Source organism: Hordeum vulgare, chromosome 5H (genome assembly GCF_904849725.1).
Source record: "Hordeum vulgare subsp. vulgare chromosome 5H, MorexV3_pseudomolecules_assembly, whole genome shotgun sequence".
NCBI classification, from domain to species: Eukaryota; Viridiplantae; Streptophyta; class Magnoliopsida; order Poales; family Poaceae; genus Hordeum; species Hordeum vulgare.
This window is the reverse complement of record NC_058522.1, coordinates 558421958-558445851: the sequence shown is the minus strand read 5'-3', so window position 1 is coordinate 558445851 and position 23894 is coordinate 558421958. Positions and strand designations below refer to the sequence as shown.

Below are 23894 nucleotides of genomic sequence, written 5' to 3'. Positions count from 1 at the left end.
TCTTTTGCTATATTAAGGGTTTTGGTCTGGAAAAAATCAATCGGGAGCTTTTTCGTGGTTTCGCCGCCGCCACGAGGTGGAACTTGAGCAGATCCAATCTAGAGCTCCGGCAGGACGATCATGCCGGGGAAACTTCCCTCCCGAAGGGGGAAATCGTCGCCATCGTCATCACCAACACTCCTCTCATCGGAGGGGAGGCATATTCATCAACATCTTCATCAGCACCATCTCCTCTCTAATCCCTAGTTCATCTCTTGTAATCAATCTCCGTCTCACGACTCTGATTGGTACTTGTAAGGTTGCTAGTAGTGTTGATTACTCTTTGTAGTTGATGCTAGTTGGATTATTTGGTGGAAGAGTTTATGTTCAGATCCTTGATGCTATTCATTACACCTCTGGTCATGATTATGATTATGTCTTGTGAGTAGTTACTTTTGTTCCTGAGGACATGGGATAAGTCATGTTAATAATAGTCATGTGAATTTGATATTCGTTCGGTATTTTGATATGATGTATGTTGTTTTTCCTCTAGTGGTGTTATGTGAACGTCGATTACATAACACTTCACCATATTTGGGCCTAGAGGAAGGCATTGGGAAGTAGTAAGTAGATGATGGGTTGCTGGAGTGACAGAAGCTTAAACCCCAGTCTATGCGTTGCTTCGTGAGGGGCTGATTTGGATCCACTAGTTTAATGCTATGGTTAGACTTTGTCTTAATTCTTCTTTTCTAGTTGCGGACGCTTGCGAGAGAGGTTAATCATAAGTGTGATGCTTGTCCAAGTAAGGGCAGTACCCAAGCGCCGTTCCACCAACATATCAAACTATCAAAGTAACGAACGCGAATCATATGAACATGATGAAACTAACATGACAGAAATTCCCGTGTGTCCTCGGGAGCGTTTTTCCTCCTATAAGACTTTGTTCAGGCTTGTCCCTTGCTACAAAAGGGATTGGGCCACTTGCTGCACCATTGCTACTACTTGTTACTTGTTACTCTTTGCTTGCTATGTTTCACCTCGCTACACAATCACCTGTTACCGCTACTTTCAGTGCTTGCAGTTATTACCTTGCTGAAATCTGTTTATCAAGCCTTCTGCTCCTCGTTGGGTTCGACACTGTTACTTATCGAAAGGACTATGATTGATCCCCTATACTTGTGGGTCATCACGCAACGCCTATAATAGCATATGGACGAAATTTATGAAGTGACGTCTTGAATATTTCGTCCACAGCCTTCATGCTCTCCTTATGGTGGCTTTAAAGTGCGAAAATCACCAATGAAAGCTCCATTGTTCTCTTCCACGTGTGCACCTTCCTCTCCATGCTTGATCCCGCTCCAACGGATATCCTTCTTGTCCATGCTAGGTCCTTCATTCATGAGCACAACAAAAGTATCTAACTTAGGCAGCATCATATGTTCATGAACATTAGAAGTATTCCCAAGAAACGAAAGTACCTGGTAATTCAATTGGCGTGTACGAGCTCTAATAACTGGTCCAGTATGTATAGCAGATGGGGCTGTGGGTGTAACAATGGTGTTGATGTCCTCATCATCCTCCCCTTCTTGAACTGAAGTCGTCCTCGACGAAAGCTCATCTTCCTCACCCAAATATGGCTTCAAATCTGCAATGTTAAAAGTGGGACTAACCCCAAAATCTGCAGGTAGCTCAAGCCTATATGCATTATCATTTATTTTCTCTAACACTTTGAAAGGACCATCATCACACGGCATTAGCTTTGACTTGCGCAAATCAGGAAACCTATCCTTACGCAAATGCAACCAAACAAGATCTCCAGGTGCAAAGACAATATGTTTTCTACCCTTATCTCGAGCAAGTTTATATTTAGCATCCATGCGCTCAATGTTTTCCTTAGTTAACTCATGCATCTTTAATATCAAATCAACACGTTCTTTAGCATCAAAATTAACCTTCTCTGAAGATGGAATAGATAACAAATCAATAGGTGCACGAGGTAGGAAACCATACACAACTTCAAAAGGACACATCTTTGTAGTAGAATGTAGCGAACGATTATAAGCAAATTCAATATGAGGCAAGCATTCTTCCCACAGTTTTCCTAATCACTTTTTTTTCTCGAACCGTTTTTGAGAGGCACAACCGTGTCTCTCGTGAAAGCAAAATCGTAGCTCCCGCAAAACGAAAACCAAATTATTATTTTTTTCGTTTTCGAGAGGCACGACCGTGTCTCTCACAAAAAACACGTTATTTTCATTTTCGAAAGGCACGACCATACCTCTCGCGAAAGCAAAACCACATCTCTCACGCCCCCCAAAAGGCATTTATTCATGCATTTTTTATTTTTCCTTCTAAAAGCTAAGAACGACCGATGAAAACCGAAATACCAAAAAACGAAAAAACCAATCTAAAAAGCCGAAAAAGCATGTGGAAAAAGTAAAAAAAAATTCAAAAAGACACTCAGAACGCGACACGTGACGGCGGCTGAAAACGTGCCAATTAACGACACGTGGGAATGACCGCTGGAAGGATTCCGAAGAAGTGCTTGCTAACTAGTTGCTCTCGGTCATTTGACTTTTTCCCCGAAAAATAGCAAAAGCGTGCGAAGAAAAAAGGCAGTACAAACGTTTCATTACCCGGCCCATGCAAGGGGCAAAATTGACAAAAATGACCCCTGGGGCGAAAGAACTCACGGATTGACCCCTCGGGGGAAATAATTCACCGGCTTTTTGTGTGGCGCCCGACACCTAGGCGCCACACTGTACTGTGTGACGCCTAGACGTTCGGCGCCACACCCCCGACCACGTGGCAGGGAGGGGCCCACCCCCCAGGCAGTGTGACGCCTAAGCCTCAGGCGTCACACATTGTAATGTGTGGCGCCTAACGCTTAGGCGCCACACATTGACTTATACAGCCACGGGCCAGCCCCCCTCCCCACCCCCTCCCCACCCCCTCCCTCATTCCCCTCCCCCAGCCCCTCTCCCAGCCACTGCCCCCTCCCTCAAATCCTTCTCTACATTAGCACATCTGAAGGTTTGGACCGGGCATTTGTTGTCCAATCACTCCCCTAAGGTAATCCCCACCTCTCCCCTCATTCTCATCCAAAGGAAAATCTTTTGTGTTCTTTTTTTTTGCAAATTTGAGGAAACCCTAGTTTTTCATGAAATGTGGGATGTATATGATATTGTTTTATTTGTTTGTATGTTAGGATAAGTGGTATGATGGGGTTAGGATTAGGGTTGTTTGGATGTGTGCATTTTAGGGTTAGGCTAGGGTTAGGTTATGGTTAGGCTAGGGTTAGGGATGTTTGGTTGTGTTAGGGTTATGATGGGGTTAGGGTTATTTGGAAGTTAGGCTATGGTTATTGTAATTGTATGATTGCTCATAAAAAAGGTTATATGTTTTGTTGTTTAGGTATGGGAAGAACATGTGTTTATGTTCATCACGTGGACAAGGATGCCTTTTTGAAAGGCAATATTGATCCGGACCCGGATGAGCTTGACATGGTGTTCGATTTGTGTCCTAGCTATGGTGAATTGTTGGAACAAGTCCGAAAGGATTTGAATTGGATGGACCCTAGTGATGTAGTTGAGTTTGATGGTAGGCATAATGTGGGATTCGGAATGCACATTTATTGGAAGACCATGCGTGTCAACTCCGAGCAACGTTGGCTTGCATACAAGGATACGGTGGCCGAATCACTAGACAAGGCTCTAGAGTTATTTGCCATAAAAACAAATGTTCCTAACTTTTTGGATTTGAACCAGGTTGCCTCTTCGATTGTTGAAGCTATTCCTGCAACCATCAACGAAGAGGCCAACATTGAACCTCTTTCTTGTGTCTATGAGGCTAACGAAGAGGTCAACATTGAACATGAACCATTGGTAGAGGCTAATTATGAGCACGATGATGATGGTAATGTTCTTCATGACAACAATCTTGGTGATTTGGACAAATATAATTTGCAAGAGACAATGGACCATTCCATTCCGTACTCACGTGGCTATGCCTCTGAGTCTGACGATGAGGGTCCCGATGAAGAAGTTGATGAAGAAGGGTCCACGGCAAAGGAGGCTGAAGCTTTCACGAATGTATTAAAGCGTGATCACCGGACACCATTGTTCGAGGATCTTAACCTTGCAGATGAAGCCGTGGTTGACGGAGGCGAAGGCATATTGTTTGGAGTTAGGCCACCTTCTCATCGAGACACACATGGGAAGAATATTATTTTGCCGGGGTCAAAGTTCGAAACATTCTTTGAACTGAAGATGTGGTTGGATGAATATTCTGTTACGCATTATAGGCCACACAAAGTTGTTCATTCAAACATGAAGCTGCGTTACACGGTTGCATGTGAGGATAGAGGTTGTCCTTGGATTGTCCGTGCAAGACCATGGAAAGGAGGGCCAGGATGGAACATTGTCAGTTGTATGCCTCACATGTGTCGAGGCAAGAGGGTTGATGGTGCCCTATCGTCGCAAAGCCATAGACAACTAACCTCCGAGTTCATCGCTTATAGGCTTTCCAACTCCATCTCCTCTCTTCCTACAATGAGCATAAAAAGCGTACAAGACCTTGTGAAAGCCCTCTTTCACTACGAGGTGAAATATGGTAAGGCATGGAAAGCAAAGCAAGCCGCATTCAAGATGTTGTATGGTGATTGGGAGGAAGCATACAACCGCATACCTAGGTTGTTGGGAGCTATTGCCCACACTAACCCGGGCATGGTTCATGTGGTCGAGCCGTATGGGAAGAAAACAAGGATTAAGAATGGAAATAGGGTTCGCGTATTTGGCCGTGCATTTTGGGCATTTGAGCAATGTGTGAGGGCTTTCCAGCACTGTCGTCCTGTCATCTCCATCGATGGCACGCATTTGACCGGACAATTCAAGGGCACTTTGTTGGTTGCAATAGCAAGTGATGCCAATAACCGGTTGATGCCTTTGGCTTTTGCTTTGGTTGAGGCAGAGAATAATGTTAACTGGGAATGGTTCTTGCATATTTTGAGAACCAAAGTATTACCGTTTGAGAGGGAAATATGTGTCATATCGGATCGTCATCAAGGCATACTTAACGCGGTTGACATTGTCATTCCCGGCCATGCTCCTTTGCATCATCGATGGTGCATGAGGCATTTCTGTGCATACTTCTACCGGGCATGTGGTAGCAAGGAGTTGGCGGATGATCTTCAAGATTGTTGTCAAGCATTTTCTGACAAACGATTTGCAAGATTGTACAATGCTTTGCTTGTAAACAAAAAACTTGATGCAGGTGGGCTTGAGTTTCTTAACAGGCACATTGAACTTCGGGCCAAGTGGGCATGAGCTTATGACGAAGATGGCCGAAGATATGGTCAAATGACCAGTAACATGGCAGAATGCTTCAACCGGGTGTTGAAGGGTGTCCGTGCGTTGCCGGTGACGACAATAGTTCAATACACATTCGACAAGTTGAGAGCATACTTTCTAAAGTACTCGCAAGAAATAGATGATCAGATTGCGGGAGAGAACAAGAAAAAGTATAAGTACCAGTTTCCACCAAAGGTTGACAAATGGATGGTATTTCAATCACGGAAGGCTGACTCTCAAACGGCTACCCTGTACAACAACGAGGATTGGACATACGAAGTGAATGAGCCTGGAGGAACGACAAACGATGGCCAGCAACACGGAAACAGGGCGTTCAAGGTTTCTTTATCCATGTGTGATTGCTCTTGTGGGAGGCCAAGGTTGCTTCATCTCGCATGCTCGCATTTGTACACGGCAGCTCGCAGTAGGAATGTGGACGTCAACCATCCACTAACCGTGAGGGAGTCCGAGTTCTTGATCATGACCATGAAGCATACATGGGCTCCTAGATTTGAACCATGCTTTGACCAATCACAATGGCCGGAGTATCATGGAGTACAACTATGGCCCGACCCAGAGTGGAAGGTTGTGAAACTGGGAAGACGAAATACAAAGCGTTTTAGAGGAGACATGGATGGATGGGGCCATGGTGGTGGCAGAGAAATGGGGAACAACCAATTCCAAGAGCCTACTGAGAGATCACAATGTGGAGATTGCGGTGTAACAGGGCACAACAGAAGAAGGTGTACGACGCGAAAGAAGAAGTCCAAAAACAATGATTCCAGGTCAAGCCAACCAAGTCCTAGCCAACCAAGTTCAAGCCAACAAGGGACGGGTCAAGGAAGCACGAGCCAACAAGGGACGGGTCAAGCAAGCACGACCCAACAAGTTCCTACTCAACATGTTCCTAGCCGACTTGGGCTTACTAGAGGACGTGGTGCTAGAGGAAGTGGTGGTGGTGGTAGAGGCAGGGGTGGGATAGGTCGTGGTGGTGCTAGAGCCAGGGGTGGGATAGGTGGTGGACTTACTAGGATTGGTATGCGTGGATACCTACGAGGACCATTTCTGTATGTCACATATTTCACTTATCTTTATCATGTTGTTTTTGATGCTCCTTTGTGTGTTATTTTACTAATTATGAGCTTTGATGCCTATTTTGTAGGTATGGCCGCTTCTCAACCGAACAAGGCAAAAGCGGAGTGGGGGGAGGAGAAGGATGCAGCTAGCGAGGAGCAGCTGTTGATGAAGAGGGCTGCAAAGAAGTTGAGAGAGAAGGATGCAGCGGAAGCGCGAAAGAAGAAGGATGAGGAGCATAAGGCAAAGATGGATGAGGACTAGCAAATGTTCCTTGAGCATAAGCGATATGAGGCTAGGATAAAGGAGAATGACAGGAAGACGCTATAGAAACGTAAAAAAGAATATGAAGCTAACTTTAAGAAGATGTGGGCAGAGGCCGCAGCAAAGAGAGAGCGGGAGCATCAACGCTTCACGGAGAGGGTTAAGGAAGAGGCTTCAAAAATGCGCAAAAGGGAAGAGGAAGAGGAAGAAGAGAGGAAGAAGAAGAAGGGTAAGGGGCCTTGCTCGACCCAATAGAGCCGGATGCTTCTATTCTATGTGTTGTTGAACCTTGTTTGGTTCCGCGCTTTATTACTATGAAACTCCACTATGTATGCACTTTTGGACGTATGTTACTCCAAGAACCGTATGTATGTTTGAACTCCACCACCACTACTATGCGCTTTGTGTTGTATGTTTTAAGTATGTATGTTTGAACTCCTCCACCACTACTATGTGTTGTATATTTGTGATGTATATTTGAACTCCTCCACCACTACTATGCAGTTTTCAGCATGACAGAATGTGTGGCGCCTAAGCCTTAGGCACCACACATGTGAGGTGTGGCGCCCTTAGGCTTAGGCGCCACACATGTGAAATAGAGCAACAGAAAGTGTGCATTTTCGAGCCTTAGGGCGCCACACCTCTTAGGCGCCACACAATGGAAAACCTACTGGCATCGAAAATGCACACTTTCTGTTGCTCTATTTCACATGTGTGGCGCCTAAGCCTAGGGGCGCCACACCTCACATGTGTGGTGCCTAAGGCTTAGGCGTCACACATGTGAAACAGAGTAACCTGGCTAGTCTTAGTTTCACTTTGTTCTAATTTTTCTCTTAGTTTCACTATGTTGGTATTAGCTTCACTAAGTTGGTCTTAGTTTCACTATGTTGGTCTTAGTTTCACTATGTTGGTCTTAGTTTCACTTTGTTCTAATTTTTCTCTTAGTTTCACTATGTTGGTATTAGTTTCACTAAGTTGGTCTTAGTTTCACTATCTTGGTCTTAGTTTCACTTTGTTCTCATTTTTCTCTTAGTTTCACTTTGTTCTCTGTTTCATCAAGACTCTGTTTCATCAAGACTCTGTTTCATTATCCTTGCTGAAATTAAGATACAACTTGTTGAAATTAAGATACAACTTCGTGAAATCTACTGAGTCCAACGTGGATGTTTTCCTTGTCCATCACTGGCTTCTTCTGCTGCCTTGGCCGCACGAGCTCTTTCTCTCTTTCTCTCCCTCTCAGCTTCACGGGCTTGTTCCCGCTGTCTGTAAACCTCCTCCAGCCGTAGTTTCTCTTCTTGGTTTTTCCTTATCATCTCATCAAGAAAAGCCCTCTGCTCCACACAGTACTCTTGCCACTCTTTCTTCTGCGCTGCTTTCTCCTCTGCTTCAGCCTTCTCGCGGCGCTCTTCCAAGTCCCAGCTAGCCCATGCATGGCGACCTCTTTCACGAATCTCGGTCACCGCCTAGTCCGGCATTTCCGTGTCAATCCAACGATAGTACATGCAGAGAGGAGGAGGATCATATTCAAGTAAACAAAAATATCACATAAACAATAATCTGGATGACTTGAGCATACCGGAGGCCTGATGTACGCAGAAATACATTCGGGTGGATCAGATTCATAATTGGCGCACATGAAAAACTTCATGCCCAACCAATCTGAAAAATCCTCCACCTCCTTCACCTTGCAGAGATCACCGCACCAACATCAAACTGCTTCCACACCCCGAGGTAAACTCGCACTCTTCATTTTCTTAGGCCTGATGCTTTGATCCGAGCAAGGCAAACTCATATTAACTAAAGCGGTGGTAGTGTTCTCAAGCTAGGGTGGATGACGAAGGAAGGCAGTCCAATGCCTGCTTTTATAGACCGGACGAGGGAAAGGTGACGGGAACGGAGGAGGGAAAGGTGGCGGGAAAGGAAACGTGGAAATTTAGGCGGGAACGGAGGAGGGAAAGGTGGCGGGAAAGGAAACATGGAAATTTTGGTGGGAACGGAGGAGCCGAAGGTGGCGGGAAAGAAGACGTGGAAATTTTGGCGGGAACGGAGGAGGGAAATGTGGCGGGAAATAGTGGGCTTTGAGATTCCAGCAGGTTTTCACATGTGTGGCGCCTAAGCCTCGGGCGTTGCACATGTGTGGCGCCTAAGGCTTAGGCGCCACACATGTGAAAACCTGCTGGAATCTGAATTTAGACAACAATACAGCAATTTTGACAGGATCAAGTGCAACAACATCATCATATATGTACACTACATTTCTGACAGCATCAAGTGCAACAAGTGAAATCATCATATATCAAGGAATCATCAAGTGCAACAATTATGACATCATCATCATAGCCAACAACTAAATGGTTCACAACAAGTGCAACAATAACTAAATGGTTCACAACTCGAAATAGTTCACAACAAAAGTAAATAGTGCACAACACAAGTGCAACACCAACTCCAAATCACTTGGGGCCTCGTCCCCTCTTGGATACTAGCTTCTTCCTTCTCGCAACCACAAATTGCTCCGGGTCATCCGACTCATCGTCATCGTCATCCTCAACCTCATCGTCCATGCTTCTCATCCTTGACAAACGAGAGCCCCCGGCCACCGGATTCTTTCCTTTCGCATAATCATCCGGTGAGTACCGCTTAAATTCCTTCCTGGGCTTCAACATGTAAGCGGAGCGTTGGAAAGCCTTCAACGTCATGTCGTCCGCAGCCTAATACATATGAAGGTTGAAAGTTCAAATTTGAAGGTTCAAAGCTGAAGGTTGAAAGTGCAAATTGTATGGCTATGTCATACCTCAGGAGTGTCAACATCATCCTCTATAGTATTTCTTTGGGTATTAGCCGCCGAGGTAATGTCACCATCATCCATACGAGCGCCCGAAGAAGCTGAATCGTCAAGAGAATTTCTTTCGGATGAACCGGATCTCGAAGGTGAAACATATTCAGGGTCACGACAACCTAAAATGTTGGATAGGCGCCGTAACTTCCGGCCCTGTTCCTGTTAGATTCAAATATGAATGACATATATTAGGTAACCTATAATGTTGCATTCGTGGGCAAAATAATAATAATGACACATCACCTTTATGAATAGACGAAGTGCAGATTCTCCCTTTTTTCCTCCAGCAGTGTTATCTAGAATATCTTCGGACTCATCAGCTTGTATCTTGACCTCTTTGCGCTATGATCACAAGACAATGACAACAAATAAGTGCAAGTGAATAGGTCCACTAGAATTCATAATTTACATAGGGGAGCACACTTACCACAAAGTTCAGGACAGGGGCGAAGGAAGTTTGGTACCCTTCGCGAATCAACTTGTTGTAACGGCCTTGGGCAAGTGCATCGTACTCAGTGGGTTCTTCCAATATGTCCTCCTCGTAAGCCGGCGGACAAATCTTGACACGAGTACTCTTCTGAAACCATCTTAAGTAGTTGCTGAACGCAAGAGGACAATGATGGCAGTACTGGGTTCGTCGTATGCTCGAAGCTGCCTGCACACTTTGCTCGAACATAACGAGATAGCTCTTATGATGCTTCTGCCAATCCTTGATTTTTCGCTGCCTCCTCCTATCCAACCTGCTTTTAACAAAAGACATCAGTAGCTCGCTCAACACTAAGAACAAAACTAATCAGTACTTATTTTTTGTTACCTGTGAAGCTGTGTGTCCGTGTCCACCCACTCCGGCGGGTGTGGCTGAAAGTACCCAAATTGACGCATCACACGATGCGGGAGATGAAACTCAACCGCCCAATTGCATATTAGGGGACAACACATTAGCCAAAGATGTCTTTCCTGCAGGCATAGTGGATTCAGGTCGAACGTGTGTGCATCACCAAAGTTTTGCCCGACACCATATGGCTCCCATTCAACCTACAACACAAGATGAAAAGCACAATTCATTTTACTCACAACATAGAAGCTGTAAGTCAACTCTGAAACAATCTTACCTGCTCGGGGGTAAGCGAATCCATATCGTTGGTGTATTGCTTGTACAATAGGTTAACTTCGCTTGCCACCTCCGATACCAAGTCCCACTTGTAAGCCCATGTAGGTTGCCGTGGTCATCCCAGGTATTCCACTGTGAGCTTTTAGGGCATCCAACAGGTAGGCGTTCCCAGCTCCATACTGAAAGTAGGAGCATACAACCACCAACTCCACCGTCCTTTGTCGTCCTGCGACAAGCATCGTCCAACTACAAGTAACAACAAACATGCATCAGTTTAGCAGAAAAAGATAACAGAGAGTACTTAATACTAACAATTTATTACCTGCCGATACAAGTAAGCCAGTGCGGCCGAGCCCCAGCTGAACTTGTTGTCGAAAATAGTCAACGCCTTCAGCCACATCCATGGAGCATTCTTGCCTGTGCCTTCAGCAAAGATAGTCCTAGAGATGACGTACCACATGTAGATGCGAGCATACCTCTGGATCACCTCGTCATCTGCGTCCTCAGGACAATGATCAAAGTTGGCGGCAATCCAAGTGAAAGTGGCGCCGGCAGGGACTCTATCTTTCTTCCCTCCATCTTCTACCTTCGGCTCCTGCGGCGACATACCAATAAGAGCCTCCATTTGTTGTCGCCATCCCTCAGAATCAGTGCTCATACATAGTGGCTTCCCCTCGATCGGAAGAGCGGTGATCATGGAAACATCTTGAAGAGTAACTGTCATCTCTCCGGTCCGGAGGTGAAAACTATGTGTCTCCGGCCTCCAACGATCAATGAGTGCTGTGACTGCCGCAGCGTTCAGATTGGGAGTTGACCGACTCACAAGCTGCACGAATGGAAGGAGTCCCGTCATCTCGATGTACGGGGTGTACCGCTCATCATAGTGCATTACAGAGGATGCCTCATGAGACCGGATCTTCAAGGGCGTAAGCTCCTGCAAACATATAGGAGAAGAAGATATCAAGTGCTTATTACATTTTCAAAAAATTACTCATCTACTAATCATTTTCTACTTACCATCTTCTTCTCCGAAATGAAATAGGCCCGGTGTTCAACGTCATAAACATTATTCAGAAGCCACACCATCCTACAAATCACAAAAAATTACTCATATACTAACTAATATTCAAATAAGACTCATATTCAAAAAATTACACCATCCTACAATCCTAAGAACTACTACTAATACTAACTATACTCATACTCATATGAACTACTACTAATACTAACTATTATGAACTACTACTAATACTCATATTCAAATAAGACTCATATACTCATATGAACTACTACTACTCATATACTCAACCAAAACCAAAACCTAATACAATTCCTATACCTACTACTACTACTACTTACTACTACTACTACTAACTACTAACTACTCATATACTCAACCAAATCCTAACTAGTCAAATCCTAAGAACCTACTCAAATCAATCTACTAAAATCAATCTACTCAACCAAAATCTAATACAATTGGATAGAAGGATGGGAAAGGGAAGGGATGGGGGATGACATTACCTTGGGGGATCAATCCAAGGAAGAAATCCCCAGATCTGAAGGAGATGGGGGAGGGGATTAGGGAGGGGATGAGAGCCAGCCGCCGCCGCAGTGGCAGTTTCTGTTTGAATGAGGGAGGGGGAGGGGGGCTGGCCCGTGGCTGTATAAGTCAATGTGTGGCGTCTAATCGTTAGGCGCCACACATTACAATGTGTGATGCCTGAGGCTTAGTCGTCACACTGCCTGGGGGGTGGGCCCCTCCCTGCCACGTGGTCGGGGGTGTGGCGCCGAACTTCTAGGCGTCACACAGTACAGTATGACGCCTAGGTGTCGGGCCCACACAAAAGGGTCAGGCCGGTGAATTATTTCCCCCGAAGGGTCAATCGTGAGTTCTTTCGCATCAGGGGTCATTTTTGTCAATTTTGCCCATGCAAGGCCCAGCCTCGCATCATTCACGAGCCCTCCTCGCAGGCCCGAAGAAGCCAGCAAGCACGCACGACGCCTCTGTGTTCTCAAAAAAAAGAAAAAGAAAAAAAAAGAAAACAAAAAAACGCACGACGCCTCTGTCTCTGTGTGTCATCCGGTCGCTGGTTCCATCCATGGCCTTTTCTTTTTCTTTCTTTGCGTCTCCTCCAAGCCGAAGCAAGCAAGGACCAACCAACCAGATCGATCCTTCCGTCCGCCATAAGACCGAACCGGCCACCACCCCTTCCGGCCCCACACCCTGACACTCCACGCCACACAGCCGCAGCCGCAGCCGCGCCCAAATCCCCCAAAACCCTAGCCCCGAGGAGGAGGAGGAGGAGGCGGCGGCGGCGACCATGGCTGCCGCAGCAGCGAACCTGGCGGGCCGCCCGGGCGTGCGCGTCGTCGTCATCGGCGACCCCGGCACCGGCAAGTCCAGCCTCGTCGTCGCCGTCGCCACCGAGCAGTTCCCCGAGAACGTCCCCAAGGTCATGCCCCACACCCGCCTCCCCGCCGACTACTTCCCCGACCGCGTCCCCATCACCATCGTCGACACCTCCTCCAGGTCCCCTCCCCCCTATCCCATTCCGCCCCTTCCCGTCCCGTCCCGCCCCGCCTCAGATTTGACGATTCCGTCGCCGATTGATTCCGTGTCCCCCCCGCCGGTGTTGACCCCGTCCTCCTCCTCTCTCTCTCTGTGTGTGTGCGTGTGCGTGTGTGTGCTGCAGCCCCGAGCAGAAGCCGAAGCTGATCGCCGAGTGCCAGGCGGCGGACGCGGTGGTGCTCACCTACGCCTGCGACAGGCTCTCCACGCTCGACCGGCTCAGCTCCTACTGGCTCCCGGAGCTCAGGCGCATCCAGGTAATCTCGCGCTCCACGGCGTGGTTCGTGGTCAGCGCAGGGCTGCGCTCGCCATGGTTGGTGATTTTACACTGGGTTGCCCGTGTTGATCTCCGCCGTCCAATGTTTCCGTGATTGTGCAGTTGAAGGCGCCTGTCATCGTGGTGGGTTGTAAGCTGGACCTGAGGGACGACCAGCAGAACAGCCTTGAGCAGACGATGGCGCCCATCATGCAGTCGTTCCGCGAGATCGAGACCTGCATCGAGTGCTCCGCGCTTCGCCAGATCCAGGTGAAAAAGACCCCCCTTGTCTCAGTTTATACAGAATGTTGGTAATGCTTCTATTACGTCAAATGGTTGATTGTTCACATTGAATGCAACTAGAATGCTCAAAATGCTGATGCCAGCAGCTGCTCAGCCGCATTTTTCTAAATAATTTGATTGTGTACTAATTCAACTATGCAGTTGATAATTTTGATTGTCACGTTAGAATTCTATGTAGATACTATGCTCGAGTAGGTTTATTAAACGGATCGTTTATGAACCGCAGGTGCCTGAGGTCTTCTACTATGCCCAGAAGGCAGTGCTTCACCCCACAGCTCCTCTATTCGATCAAGAGGCGCAATCTCTAAAGCCACGCTGTGTGAGGGCTTTGAAGCGGATATTCATTCTTTGTGACCACGACAGGGATGGAGCTCTCAGTGATGTGGAGCTCAACGACTTTCAGGTTTGTATTCACTGAGGCCACCATTCTTCCTTTATATTAACATGAGGCTGACTAGTGTTTTGTATTGACATTCTTCTATGTATGGTGATGCTAAAATTCTCTTTCCATTGCTTTGCAGGTCAGATGTTTTAGCGCGCCTCTCCAGCCTACGGAAATTTCAGGCGTGAAGAGAGTTGTTCAAGAGAAGATGCCTGAAGGCGTAAATGATAGCGGCCTTACATTGACTGGGTTCCTTTTCCTTCATGCTCTTTTTATTGAGAAAGGTCGTTTGGAAACTACATGGACAGTATTGAGGAAATTTGGTTATGATAATGAAATCAAGCTTAGAGATGACTTCATTCCAACGTCAGTCAAGCGAGCTCCCGATCAAGTAATGTTCTGTTGATTACTATCAGCTATCCACATTTTGTTGTCAGTTGAAGCTAGACCAATTTTTTAGTGCACATACATCTTAGTGTCAAGTTGTTCTTATAATGGCTTGTGTATGTTGATAGTTGATTTCAATTGTATGCTGGGTATCTGCAATCCTGGCTTCACTAGCCATTTACCTATATGTTTAATATTTGCCATACTTTTGGTCTATAATATTTCTTTGGTACTAAATTCATATCACTATCTTTGTTACAGACGGTGGAATTGACAAATGAAGTGATTGATTACTTGAAAGGAATTTTCAACATGTTTGACATAGATAATGTAAGTCTAATGTATTGATTGTCTCACTTGTTTATGTGTTGAAGGAAATCCTGAAAGTGTGTTTATGACTTTATATATCAAATCCAGGACGAAGCTTTGCTACCTTCTGAGTTGGATGATCTTTTTTCAACTGCACCTGAAAAGTAAGTTGTTACTAAAAGAAAGGGTAATTTTAATCTTAGTTTTACACTATTGGAGACAATTGGTTGTGATTTACATGCTTTACTCATATTGTTTGTAAACCCTGTATTAGTTTGTCTTTGCTTTGATGGAATCTGTTGAACTTTCATTAAATGGTTCTCAAGTTTAGTCTATTTACTCATTTGTCTCTTCATACCATTCACATATCATTATTTTAGCCCATGGACTTCTGATCTATATAAAGACTGCGCTGAAAGGAATGTCTTGGGTGGGCTATCACTTGAAGGATTTCTTTCTAAGGTATTCTCTCACTCCTAGTGTGCTGAAAACTAACACTGCTAATGTATAATAATTTTTAACGCTGTCCGTTGGTTGATTAAGCTGTTTTGTTGGTTGGATTCAATGGCCTAATGCTCTATCCGGAACTCATATCTTTTTATTCATTATTCTGTCTGTCTTGTACTCCCTCCATCCCAAAATAACTGTCTCAACTTTGTACTAGCTCTAATACTAAATTGTACTAAGCTTGAGCCACTTATTTTGGTACGGAGGGAGTACCATTCAATGAGCTCGATTAATCTCTCTGAGAAAGTCCAATAGTTTGTTCTAACTATGTATGAATACTGCACCCTATTATGAGTTTATCATTCTAAATGAATCCACATAAGAGATTATATATACTGTATCGAACACATAAGAAACTTAAAACCAACTAAAAATGGGATAGAAATCTTTTAGTAGTGTTGTGCTTGTTATGATTAAGATGCATCATATTTAGTGGCATGCCTTGAAAAGCATGTGGAATGTTTCCAGGTAAGAAAACCTTTTCGTATTATTAGTGTAGTATTTTTATGTTTACATGCATATCTACACCAGTTTAATCTTGTGGACATGTGCTTAGAAACCTGTAGGCAAAACACCAGTGGGCTCTTATGACACTTCTAGATCCAGCAAATAGTTTACCGGTAGATTTTCATTGCTGACTAGTTTACCGGTAGATTTTCATTGCTGACTAGTCTGCTGAGTCACTTATGGTGATATGCTCTTTTACTAGATTACCGGTAGATTTTCATTGCTGACTAGTATCTCCTACAATTGCAGTGGGCTCTTATGACACTTCTAGATCCAGCAAATAGTTTCGCGAACCTTGTATATGTCGGCTATTCGGGCGATTTTAATTCAGCATTCACAATCACGAGGAAAAGACGAGTGGACCGTAAAAAGCAGCAGACTCAAAGAAATGTGTTCCAGTGCTATGTTTTTGGTCCCAAAGGTGCCGGAAAGACTGCATTGCTACAATCATTCCTCGGAAGGTATTTGATGCATTTCCCTGTATTTACTCCCATGTGCTCCCTCCGTGCCAAAATAAGTGACTCAGCTTTGTACTAAAGGTAAAAGTTGAGTCGCTTATTTTGGGACGGAGGAAGTATTTTAATACCACCTTTGTTCCTTTTGATAACTCCATTTCACTTGTTGTCTTCATTGCAGGCAACCATCTGATGCTCTGCCAACTAACAGCGACCGGTTTGCGGCAAATACTGTTGAGCTATCTGATGTAAGTAGTCAAAAGTGATTTCAGTATTTTGCTTGCACTATAAGCAAACATTCTGATAAATGACAATTCTATTCTTGATGATGCAAGACTTCACGCGAGTATACTGACAGAAATTAAGACAATCCAAATTTTCTCTGCCAATGGCATGTGCAGTAGTTCAATCTTGCCCTTTCCCTCTTGCCATCTTCATTTTTGGTGGACATGGAAGAGGGAGAGAGAGCCTTCCATAAATCATAAGTGATGGTCTAGTGGAGATGATAGGGTGATATTAATTTCAGCAGTTTCTAATTTGACTGCGAGTGCAGCTTTGAGATTTATCATTTTCTAATCCTTGGTGATCTGTAAAGATGCTTCTACTCTGCAATGTTCATATCTGATTCATTATATCTTTGTTTTATTGAAGGGGACTAGAAAAACACTTGTGCTGCGAGAGATTCCTGAAGGTGATGTCAGATCATTGCTAAACAACAAGGAATCCTTGGCACCCTGTGACGCGGCAGTCTTTGTTTATGATAGGTATGCACTCTGCCGAGCTATTTTCTTGTTTATTGTACTGTTTTCTGTTTTGTGGGCAATTTTTGAATTGTTCTCAATGGTTTTGATGGCCCATCTTGGCAAGGAAATTAGGTTTACCATTCAATGCTATTTGCAAAATTTCACGTACTTAGTTCATTCATGTGATTTCTGTTACACAATAGCTTACTGGCCATATCAAATATATCAGTGTAAAGTGATAATTGGTCAGTGAGAAATGAATCTCTTTGATCCTTAATTACCTTTAATTGGTTCAACTATTCATCACTGGTTATGTAAACGGTACAGATGACAGTTGAAAATCTTGCTTATCCCCGTATATCTCACTCTGTGATGTATTAATCAATGTTACATAAATTTCCTTATGTGACACCTGCGAAATGGCAGCTGTGATGAATTTTCTTGGCAAAGAGCAAGAGATTTGCTTGTGCAAGTTGCTTCACATGGAGAAAACACTGGCTATGAAGTCCCTTGTCTGATAGTTGCTGCTAAGGACGATCTTGATCAATCTCCAGTGGCTCTACAGGAATCAACCAGAGTAAGCTCTGATACAATTTCGTTTGACATTTTTAAATTTACAATTGTAGTTGGTGAATGGACAAACATATATTTCAATGGATTAGAAAATGTTCATCCTTGTTTCTAAACTTGTGCACGTGATGTTTTTGCAAGTGGTTCCTGTACTTATTGACCACAGTTCTGTTATTAATACATGTGGCAGACATAGCTGTACATGCATGGATTGTCTAGTTGTTTGTGTTTGTTACAGAGTAATCATAAGTTTATCTAATTTCAGGTGAGCCAAGACATGGGAATTGAAACACCAATTCCCATCAGCGTGAAGTTGAAAGACTTGAACAGCATTTTCTGCAGAATAGTTCATGCGGCACAGCGGCCCCATTTGAGCATTCCAGAGACCGAAGCTGGTAAAACACGCAGGCAATACCGTCAACTTCTCAACCGTTCCCTCATGGTTGTTTCAGGCAAGTCAACTATCTTGTCACAAATATTTTCTTTACTTTTTTGACCTGAAACCTTGTCTTGCTAATCAGTAGCTAAATACGCATTTAAGCAAATATCATCTAGATAAAATACTATCCCGAACGGAAGGAGTAACAAGTCCATAAAAATGTGAATTAATTGGTCGATGTAGAGATACGGTGGGTTCCCTCCGTAGGGAGCTGAGTCAACGGGCAGGATAGCTTGCATTCGACAAAATGCTGCTACTAAATTATGATTTTCATACGCCTTTAGATCTCAACTGTTGAGCATGATATGTGGAACAAAGCCCGTCAAGTACTAACTTATTCTAATACTCTGCAGTTGGAGCTGCTATAGGTGTTGTGGGGGTAGCCGCCTACAGGGTTTATGCGGCTAGGAGGAACTCGTCGTCATGAAGGCCCCCCACCTGGGCAGTCGGGAAATAACGTGCAACAGGCAGGTCCATGGTCGATGAAGTGGATCGTCTAGCTTGATGTTTATGTACAGTTGCTGTCATCATCAAAGATAATTTGTACTACTGCGTGTTTCAGGTACGGATGGTATAATGTACGACAGTCATCAGGCAACGTTAGATTCTTTAGCTGATATAAGACTGTCATGACTTGATTTGCTCTGTTAGAATTTCACCACTGTCCTAAATTTTTGCCCACATTTTTCTTTTTCGTTACCTCTGAATTTATTTATTTTGGTGTTGAGGATGCTGTTGGAACTTCTTGTTTTGTTCCTTTTCATTCATTGTTTTGTATGCTTAGTTATAGTTAACTCTTTCAGAGTGCCAAACTCAATACGGTCTCAAATGGTTCAAGATGCTAACAGTAAAAAGAACACCAAACGCTGACAAATTCTTTTTACTGAAATCCTGGTCGGTCGTTTGTCTCTATATATACGAGTTGGAATAAATAGACGAGTTGTGTGGTTACATTCCTCCCATTCTCCATCGATCGTGGTCTCGCTCGACTAGCCTAGCACGTCGAAAGAAACCCCTAACGCACGGTGGCCGTCACCGTCGGTATCGTCTGGACTCCGGTAAGCGCCAGCCGGATCCGGGCAGCGCCTAGCCATGCTTGATGTCTACAGCCACGCCCTCGTGTCGACGCCAGACAAGGCTCATCTAGTTCGTTTATGCCCGTCGGTCAATCACAGCCACGGGGTCGCTCTCGCCATCCAGAACGATAGATAGAATAAAATGATGATTCCTTCCACTAACTGAACCGGCCCTGTCACGAGGGAAATGGAAATGGCGAATGCGGTGACGTGCGGCGCAGGTTCCTCATCGGTCACCATGATGCGTGTTCGACGGGCACACACACAGTGCCCAGCTCTCGAGTTATCACCATTATTTTTTGTGGCCAAAAGTGCCACCTCGAGTTCACACAACGCAAGCCACGATTTTGGAAGACTAATAGTAACAAAGTCGCTGCAAAACCAAGTAATCCAAGATTGCCTTTCAAAAAAACAAAAAAGAAATCAAGATTGGACACAGCGCACTTCGTTATTGACGGGCAGCAGGTTGTCTACCGCTGATAAACTAATGCCGTTTCGTTGGGATCACATAAGGGTGTTTTTTTTTTTTGAAAAGAAGGATAACCCCGACCTCTGCATTAAGATATGCATACAACCATCACACAAGGGTGGGTTATGTTATCTTATATTCTTATTGCCCGATCCTTGGTGTGCAAGGGTAGGTAACAATCGTCTCCATCAGCCATTGATGCAACTCCTCGGCTCTCTCTTGAATCTTGATAGGCATTAAAAGGGCCACGATGGCTTTCAGCTATACATATAGGAGTAGTACATACAGAACCGAAGAACGTTAAGGATCCACACCGGCGGTGTTACATATGAACAATTGCTCTGAATGTTTGCAGGTTTGTAGCAAACACAAACACGCTATTCGTTCCACACCAGTTTTTCTTCTTGCGCATATACAAGCCAAACAAAAAAAAAAAAGCGCCACCCGGTGCGTGGTCGCCGCGCGCCGGCAAAGTTTCAAATCCTTTTTTACAATTAGGTTCCCGATCGACCGGATGCAGCAGCACACGCCTTACTTACTTACTTACGTACTACCCATTACCCATAGGCAAAAACACATAGGGATTCCATTCCAGAGCTGAGGAGGGAGGGCATGCATGAGGCTGGTGGCTAGAAGAACGAGCGCTTGGTGGGCACCCTGCCGACGGCCTTCATGAAGTTGGCCAGCTCCAGCACCTTGGCCAGCTTCAGCCCCCGCTTGGCCTCCGCCGACGCCCGCTTCTCCTCCGCCTTGTGCCGCGCCTTGGCCACGTCGTTCTGCGTCTTCTCCACCGCCTTGGCGCGCTGCTCGTCCAGCTTCCTCTGCATTTTTTCGTCATTCCGTCCATCCATCACCGGTTAGACATGGATTAGACGCCAATAGCACTTACTCTTGTTCATATCATGATCGAGACGGGCATTCAGATACATGCATGCATGATTTGCAACGTGTGAAAAGGTAAAGGAAACTCTGTCTGAAACGATGGTGCTTCTCCCGGACAAAGACCGCCACTCTCCTAGCCCTATCACCTTGAAATGAACGTGCTAACGGTCCATGATAATCTCACACGTAAACAGTCTTCTTTATGTGCAGAAAGCTGCATGATTGAGCTGAGAAATTCAGAAAGCCGCTCTGATGTAACACCTCTGATTAATTATCTTGGATATTGGTTTGTTTCGTAAACCTTTTCTCATAGCTAGAATAGATAACTATACTAGTACTACTATTCTACTCAAAAGGAGTACTGTATTAGTGTTGCTACGCCTAGAAACTTCCTTTTTCTTTTGGGGAGAAAAAATAAATCAGATTGCTAATCACAAACCATATGTGCTGATTGCACCAACCATCGATGATTTATCTACTCAGTCCCGGAACCGTTCTAATTTGTGCAAGACAAAATTGTTTTGGGCAATTTAGTTGCTGGATTAATTTGTCATGCCCTGTTCTTTTCTGTCTTGAATTGACAGGACTGTCAAGCAAGGAAAGATGATGCCAGACTAGATAGCAGGCAGTCATGAGGAGGCGCAAATTATGCTCAAAGCAAGCAGGATCCCAAAGTGGATTTTTTTCCATACGAAAAAGAAGTGAGTGCAAAAGGAATCTGAAGAATTTTGTTGGTCTTGTAGTAGTAGCAGTGATGATGATTACCTCAATCTTCTTGAGCCAGGCGGATGCCTTGTCGACCTGCTCCGTCTCCCAGCCGTTGATGACCACCTCCTCCCGCTTGAACCGGTTGTTGATCTTGGCGATCTCCGCCGTCTGCCACGCCGACACCTTGGTTTCCACCTCCTCCTTCTTCACCTGGCTCGCCTCCACGGGCGGGCCGGCGGCGGGCACCACCTCAAGGTCGAGCCGCGCTGCCCGGCCGCTGCTGCCGCCGCTCCTGCTGGGCGGCGTGGCGAAGGGGTGGCCGCTGTCCGGCACGATGGCCAGCGGGTTGTGCTCCTCCAGCTCGTCCTCGCCGATGCTGGTCAGCTGGTCGGGGCCGCCGTCGTAGGGCCCGCCGGGGTTGTGGTTGCTGTTATTGGGGTTGTTGTTGTTGTTGTTGTTGGTCGCCCCGGCGCCGGCGCCGGCGGCGACCATGGCGGTGAACTCGCGGCTCATCGTCATGAACTGCTCCTCGGAGGTGACGGAGCGGTGGCTGCTGGCGCTGTCCCAGGCGGTGGAGGCCGCGGAGACGGTGCGCGTGGGCGGGGTGAAGGGCGGGTGCGGCGGCGACAGCGGGTGGACCTCGCGCACCTCGATGACCTCGTCGACGTCGTGGAAGTCGGTGTTGGTGGTGCTGGCGGCGGTGGTGGTCACCAGAGTCAGAGCGCCCTCCTCGTCGTTGTTGGCCCCTGGGGCATCGTCCTCGTCGTCGGACGCGGAGGGTGGTGCGTGCCGCTCATGCAACATGTGCGGCGACTAGCGTCGTCGTCGTCGGCGCCGGCCGGCGGGGACGGGGCACCATGCGCGGGCAGAGGAGGACCAGCAGTGCACGCCTCGCCCTCTTGACTGACCGATCTCGCTGCGTCAGTGCGCGGTGTGGTGGTGCGTGTGTGGGTGTGTGGGTGATGAGGGTGTGGTTATATCAATCTCTTCATCCGTCCATCTGTCCCGGGTGTGGGTGAGGCGACGGCGATGGCAGGTGGGGGCTGCCTTGTCTCCCGTGGCGCGTACCGTGGGATGACACGCAGGTGTCGTGGGGGCAGCGGCGAGTGTTTGTTTAACCCTTGCTTTTTCTAATGGTTAGGTTTCTTTTATATACTGTATAATATAAAAAATGCTAAAGACGATATATTCATGGATTCAGCTATAAATCGAATATCAGATTTTTAAGCGTGGCAAATCAATACATGTTCACTTTTTTGTCAGGAATTGTCATGCTCGCTAAGGGCTTATTCGGTTAATCACATCGAGGAGGGGATTGAGGAGGATTGAAAGAGATTGAGACGGAATTTGACTTGTAGGGGATTTAATCCCTTCCAATCCCCTCCAAACCCTTTTAATTTTGAAGGAATCGAACAAGGCCTAAAGAAAATTGTCGTCCCAGCGACAATTTAATTTGCTATAGAATCATAGTATTTGCTCTGCTTAAAAATCTGACATCAGATTTTTAGCATCTCGATCTACTATCAAGTATCACAAACACTTCTAAAATGCTCTTATAGATTTTTTTTAAATACATTGAAACTTTTTAAACATATACTCCCTCCGTCCGGAAATACTTGTCGAAGGAATGAATGTATCTAGATGTATTTTATTTCTAGATACATCCATTATTATTCATTTTTGTGACAAGTAATTTCGGACGGAGGGAGTATTTGGCTGCGTGCATGTAGCCTAGTGAGGACCTATGGATGCAATTTTGATTTGTTTGAATGCGTACCCTACATTCAAATCTTAGCCCACGTGAAACTTAAAGCATTAGAATTTGCTATGTAGAAACGCTTGAATTGACTCTATGCAACATAGCGTACGTGGTTGCAGGAGGCTGCACGGGTGGGGACACATGGAAGACACCGTGTTGTTTCCTGAAGCGATGCCATAGAACACCTCACCCATTTCTCATCGCTCATTCCCTCTCCTCTCACCACTCTCTCGCGAGGAGTGGCGAGCGCCATAGAGGCAAGATCTAGAGGGCGAGCACCGTTGGCGACTGTTGACTTCATCACCCCTCCACCACCCCTTCGTCAATGGTGGTAAGCCGTCTATCCCCGATTTAGGGATTGTTCTAGGCATCGATTTACACGTTGATTAACTTCCTCTTTGTGTTAGGCACATGATTTGGGATCATATTGGCTTCGATTTAGGACATGTTTGGTTACTCCCTTCTCCAATGCAACCAAAGAAGGCGTTACAATGTCGGTTATGGTGTTGACTGGGGGAGGGTTTGAAGGGGACCGAGGAGGATTTTGACTTACAAGGGGTTTAAACCCTCATAATCTCCTTCAGATCTAATGCAATCGAACAAGGCATTACAGTTGTCAGTTAAGGGGTTGATTTGGGGGTTCATAAAAATCGGTTTAGGGTGTCCATTTATGTGTTGATTAAGAGCATGATTTGGATGTCAATTAAGAGCATGATTTTGGGTACTCGATATAGGGTGGTAGTATGGTACCTCCATTGATCTTCTTAATTTTTTCAATGCACTGCAATGCCAAGAAGCTTGTCCTTGGCAATGCTGCTTGGCGCAACTACCTAAAGGGCAAGGAGGTGGCGTAGGGATCCTGCTCGAAGGGCAAGGAGGTGGACGACGACAATGCCTTCAAAAGGCCCCGGGCCCTTAGTTGAGGAATTACGACTATTCCCATAAGGACACATGC

General features: G+C 45.6%; 2 protein-coding genes across 2 annotated transcripts; one reads left to right on the top strand and one right to left on the bottom strand.

The window, feature by feature from the left end:
- The first annotated feature begins 12696 nt into the window (after window positions 1–12696).
- Window positions 12697–18716, top strand: LOC123452928 (mitochondrial Rho GTPase 1). Its single transcript, XM_045129669.1, has 14 exons — window positions 12697–13148; window positions 13312–13444; window positions 13567–13713; window positions 13973–14149; window positions 14268–14519; window positions 14777–14845; window positions 14933–14988; window positions 15205–15286; window positions 16088–16299; window positions 16475–16541; window positions 16945–17057; window positions 17463–17613; window positions 17872–18058; window positions 18399–18716. The coding sequence occupies exons 1-14, from the start codon at window positions 12940–12942 to the stop codon at window positions 18470–18472; spliced, it is 1929 nt and encodes a 642-aa protein (XP_044985604.1). The 5' UTR covers window positions 12697–12939; the 3' UTR covers window positions 18473–18716.
- Window positions 18717–19912: 1196 nt separating this feature from the next.
- On the bottom strand, window positions 19913–22144 carry LOC123452929 (remorin 4.1-like). Its single transcript, XM_045129670.1, has 2 exons — window positions 21238–22144; window positions 19913–20411 (listed from the first exon to the last, which is right to left on the bottom strand). Exons 1-2 carry the CDS (start codon window positions 21982–21984, stop codon window positions 20220–20222), a joined length of 939 nt encoding a protein of 312 aa, XP_044985605.1. The 5' UTR covers window positions 21985–22144; the 3' UTR covers window positions 19913–20219.
- Between the last annotated feature and the right edge of the window lie 1750 nt (window positions 22145–23894).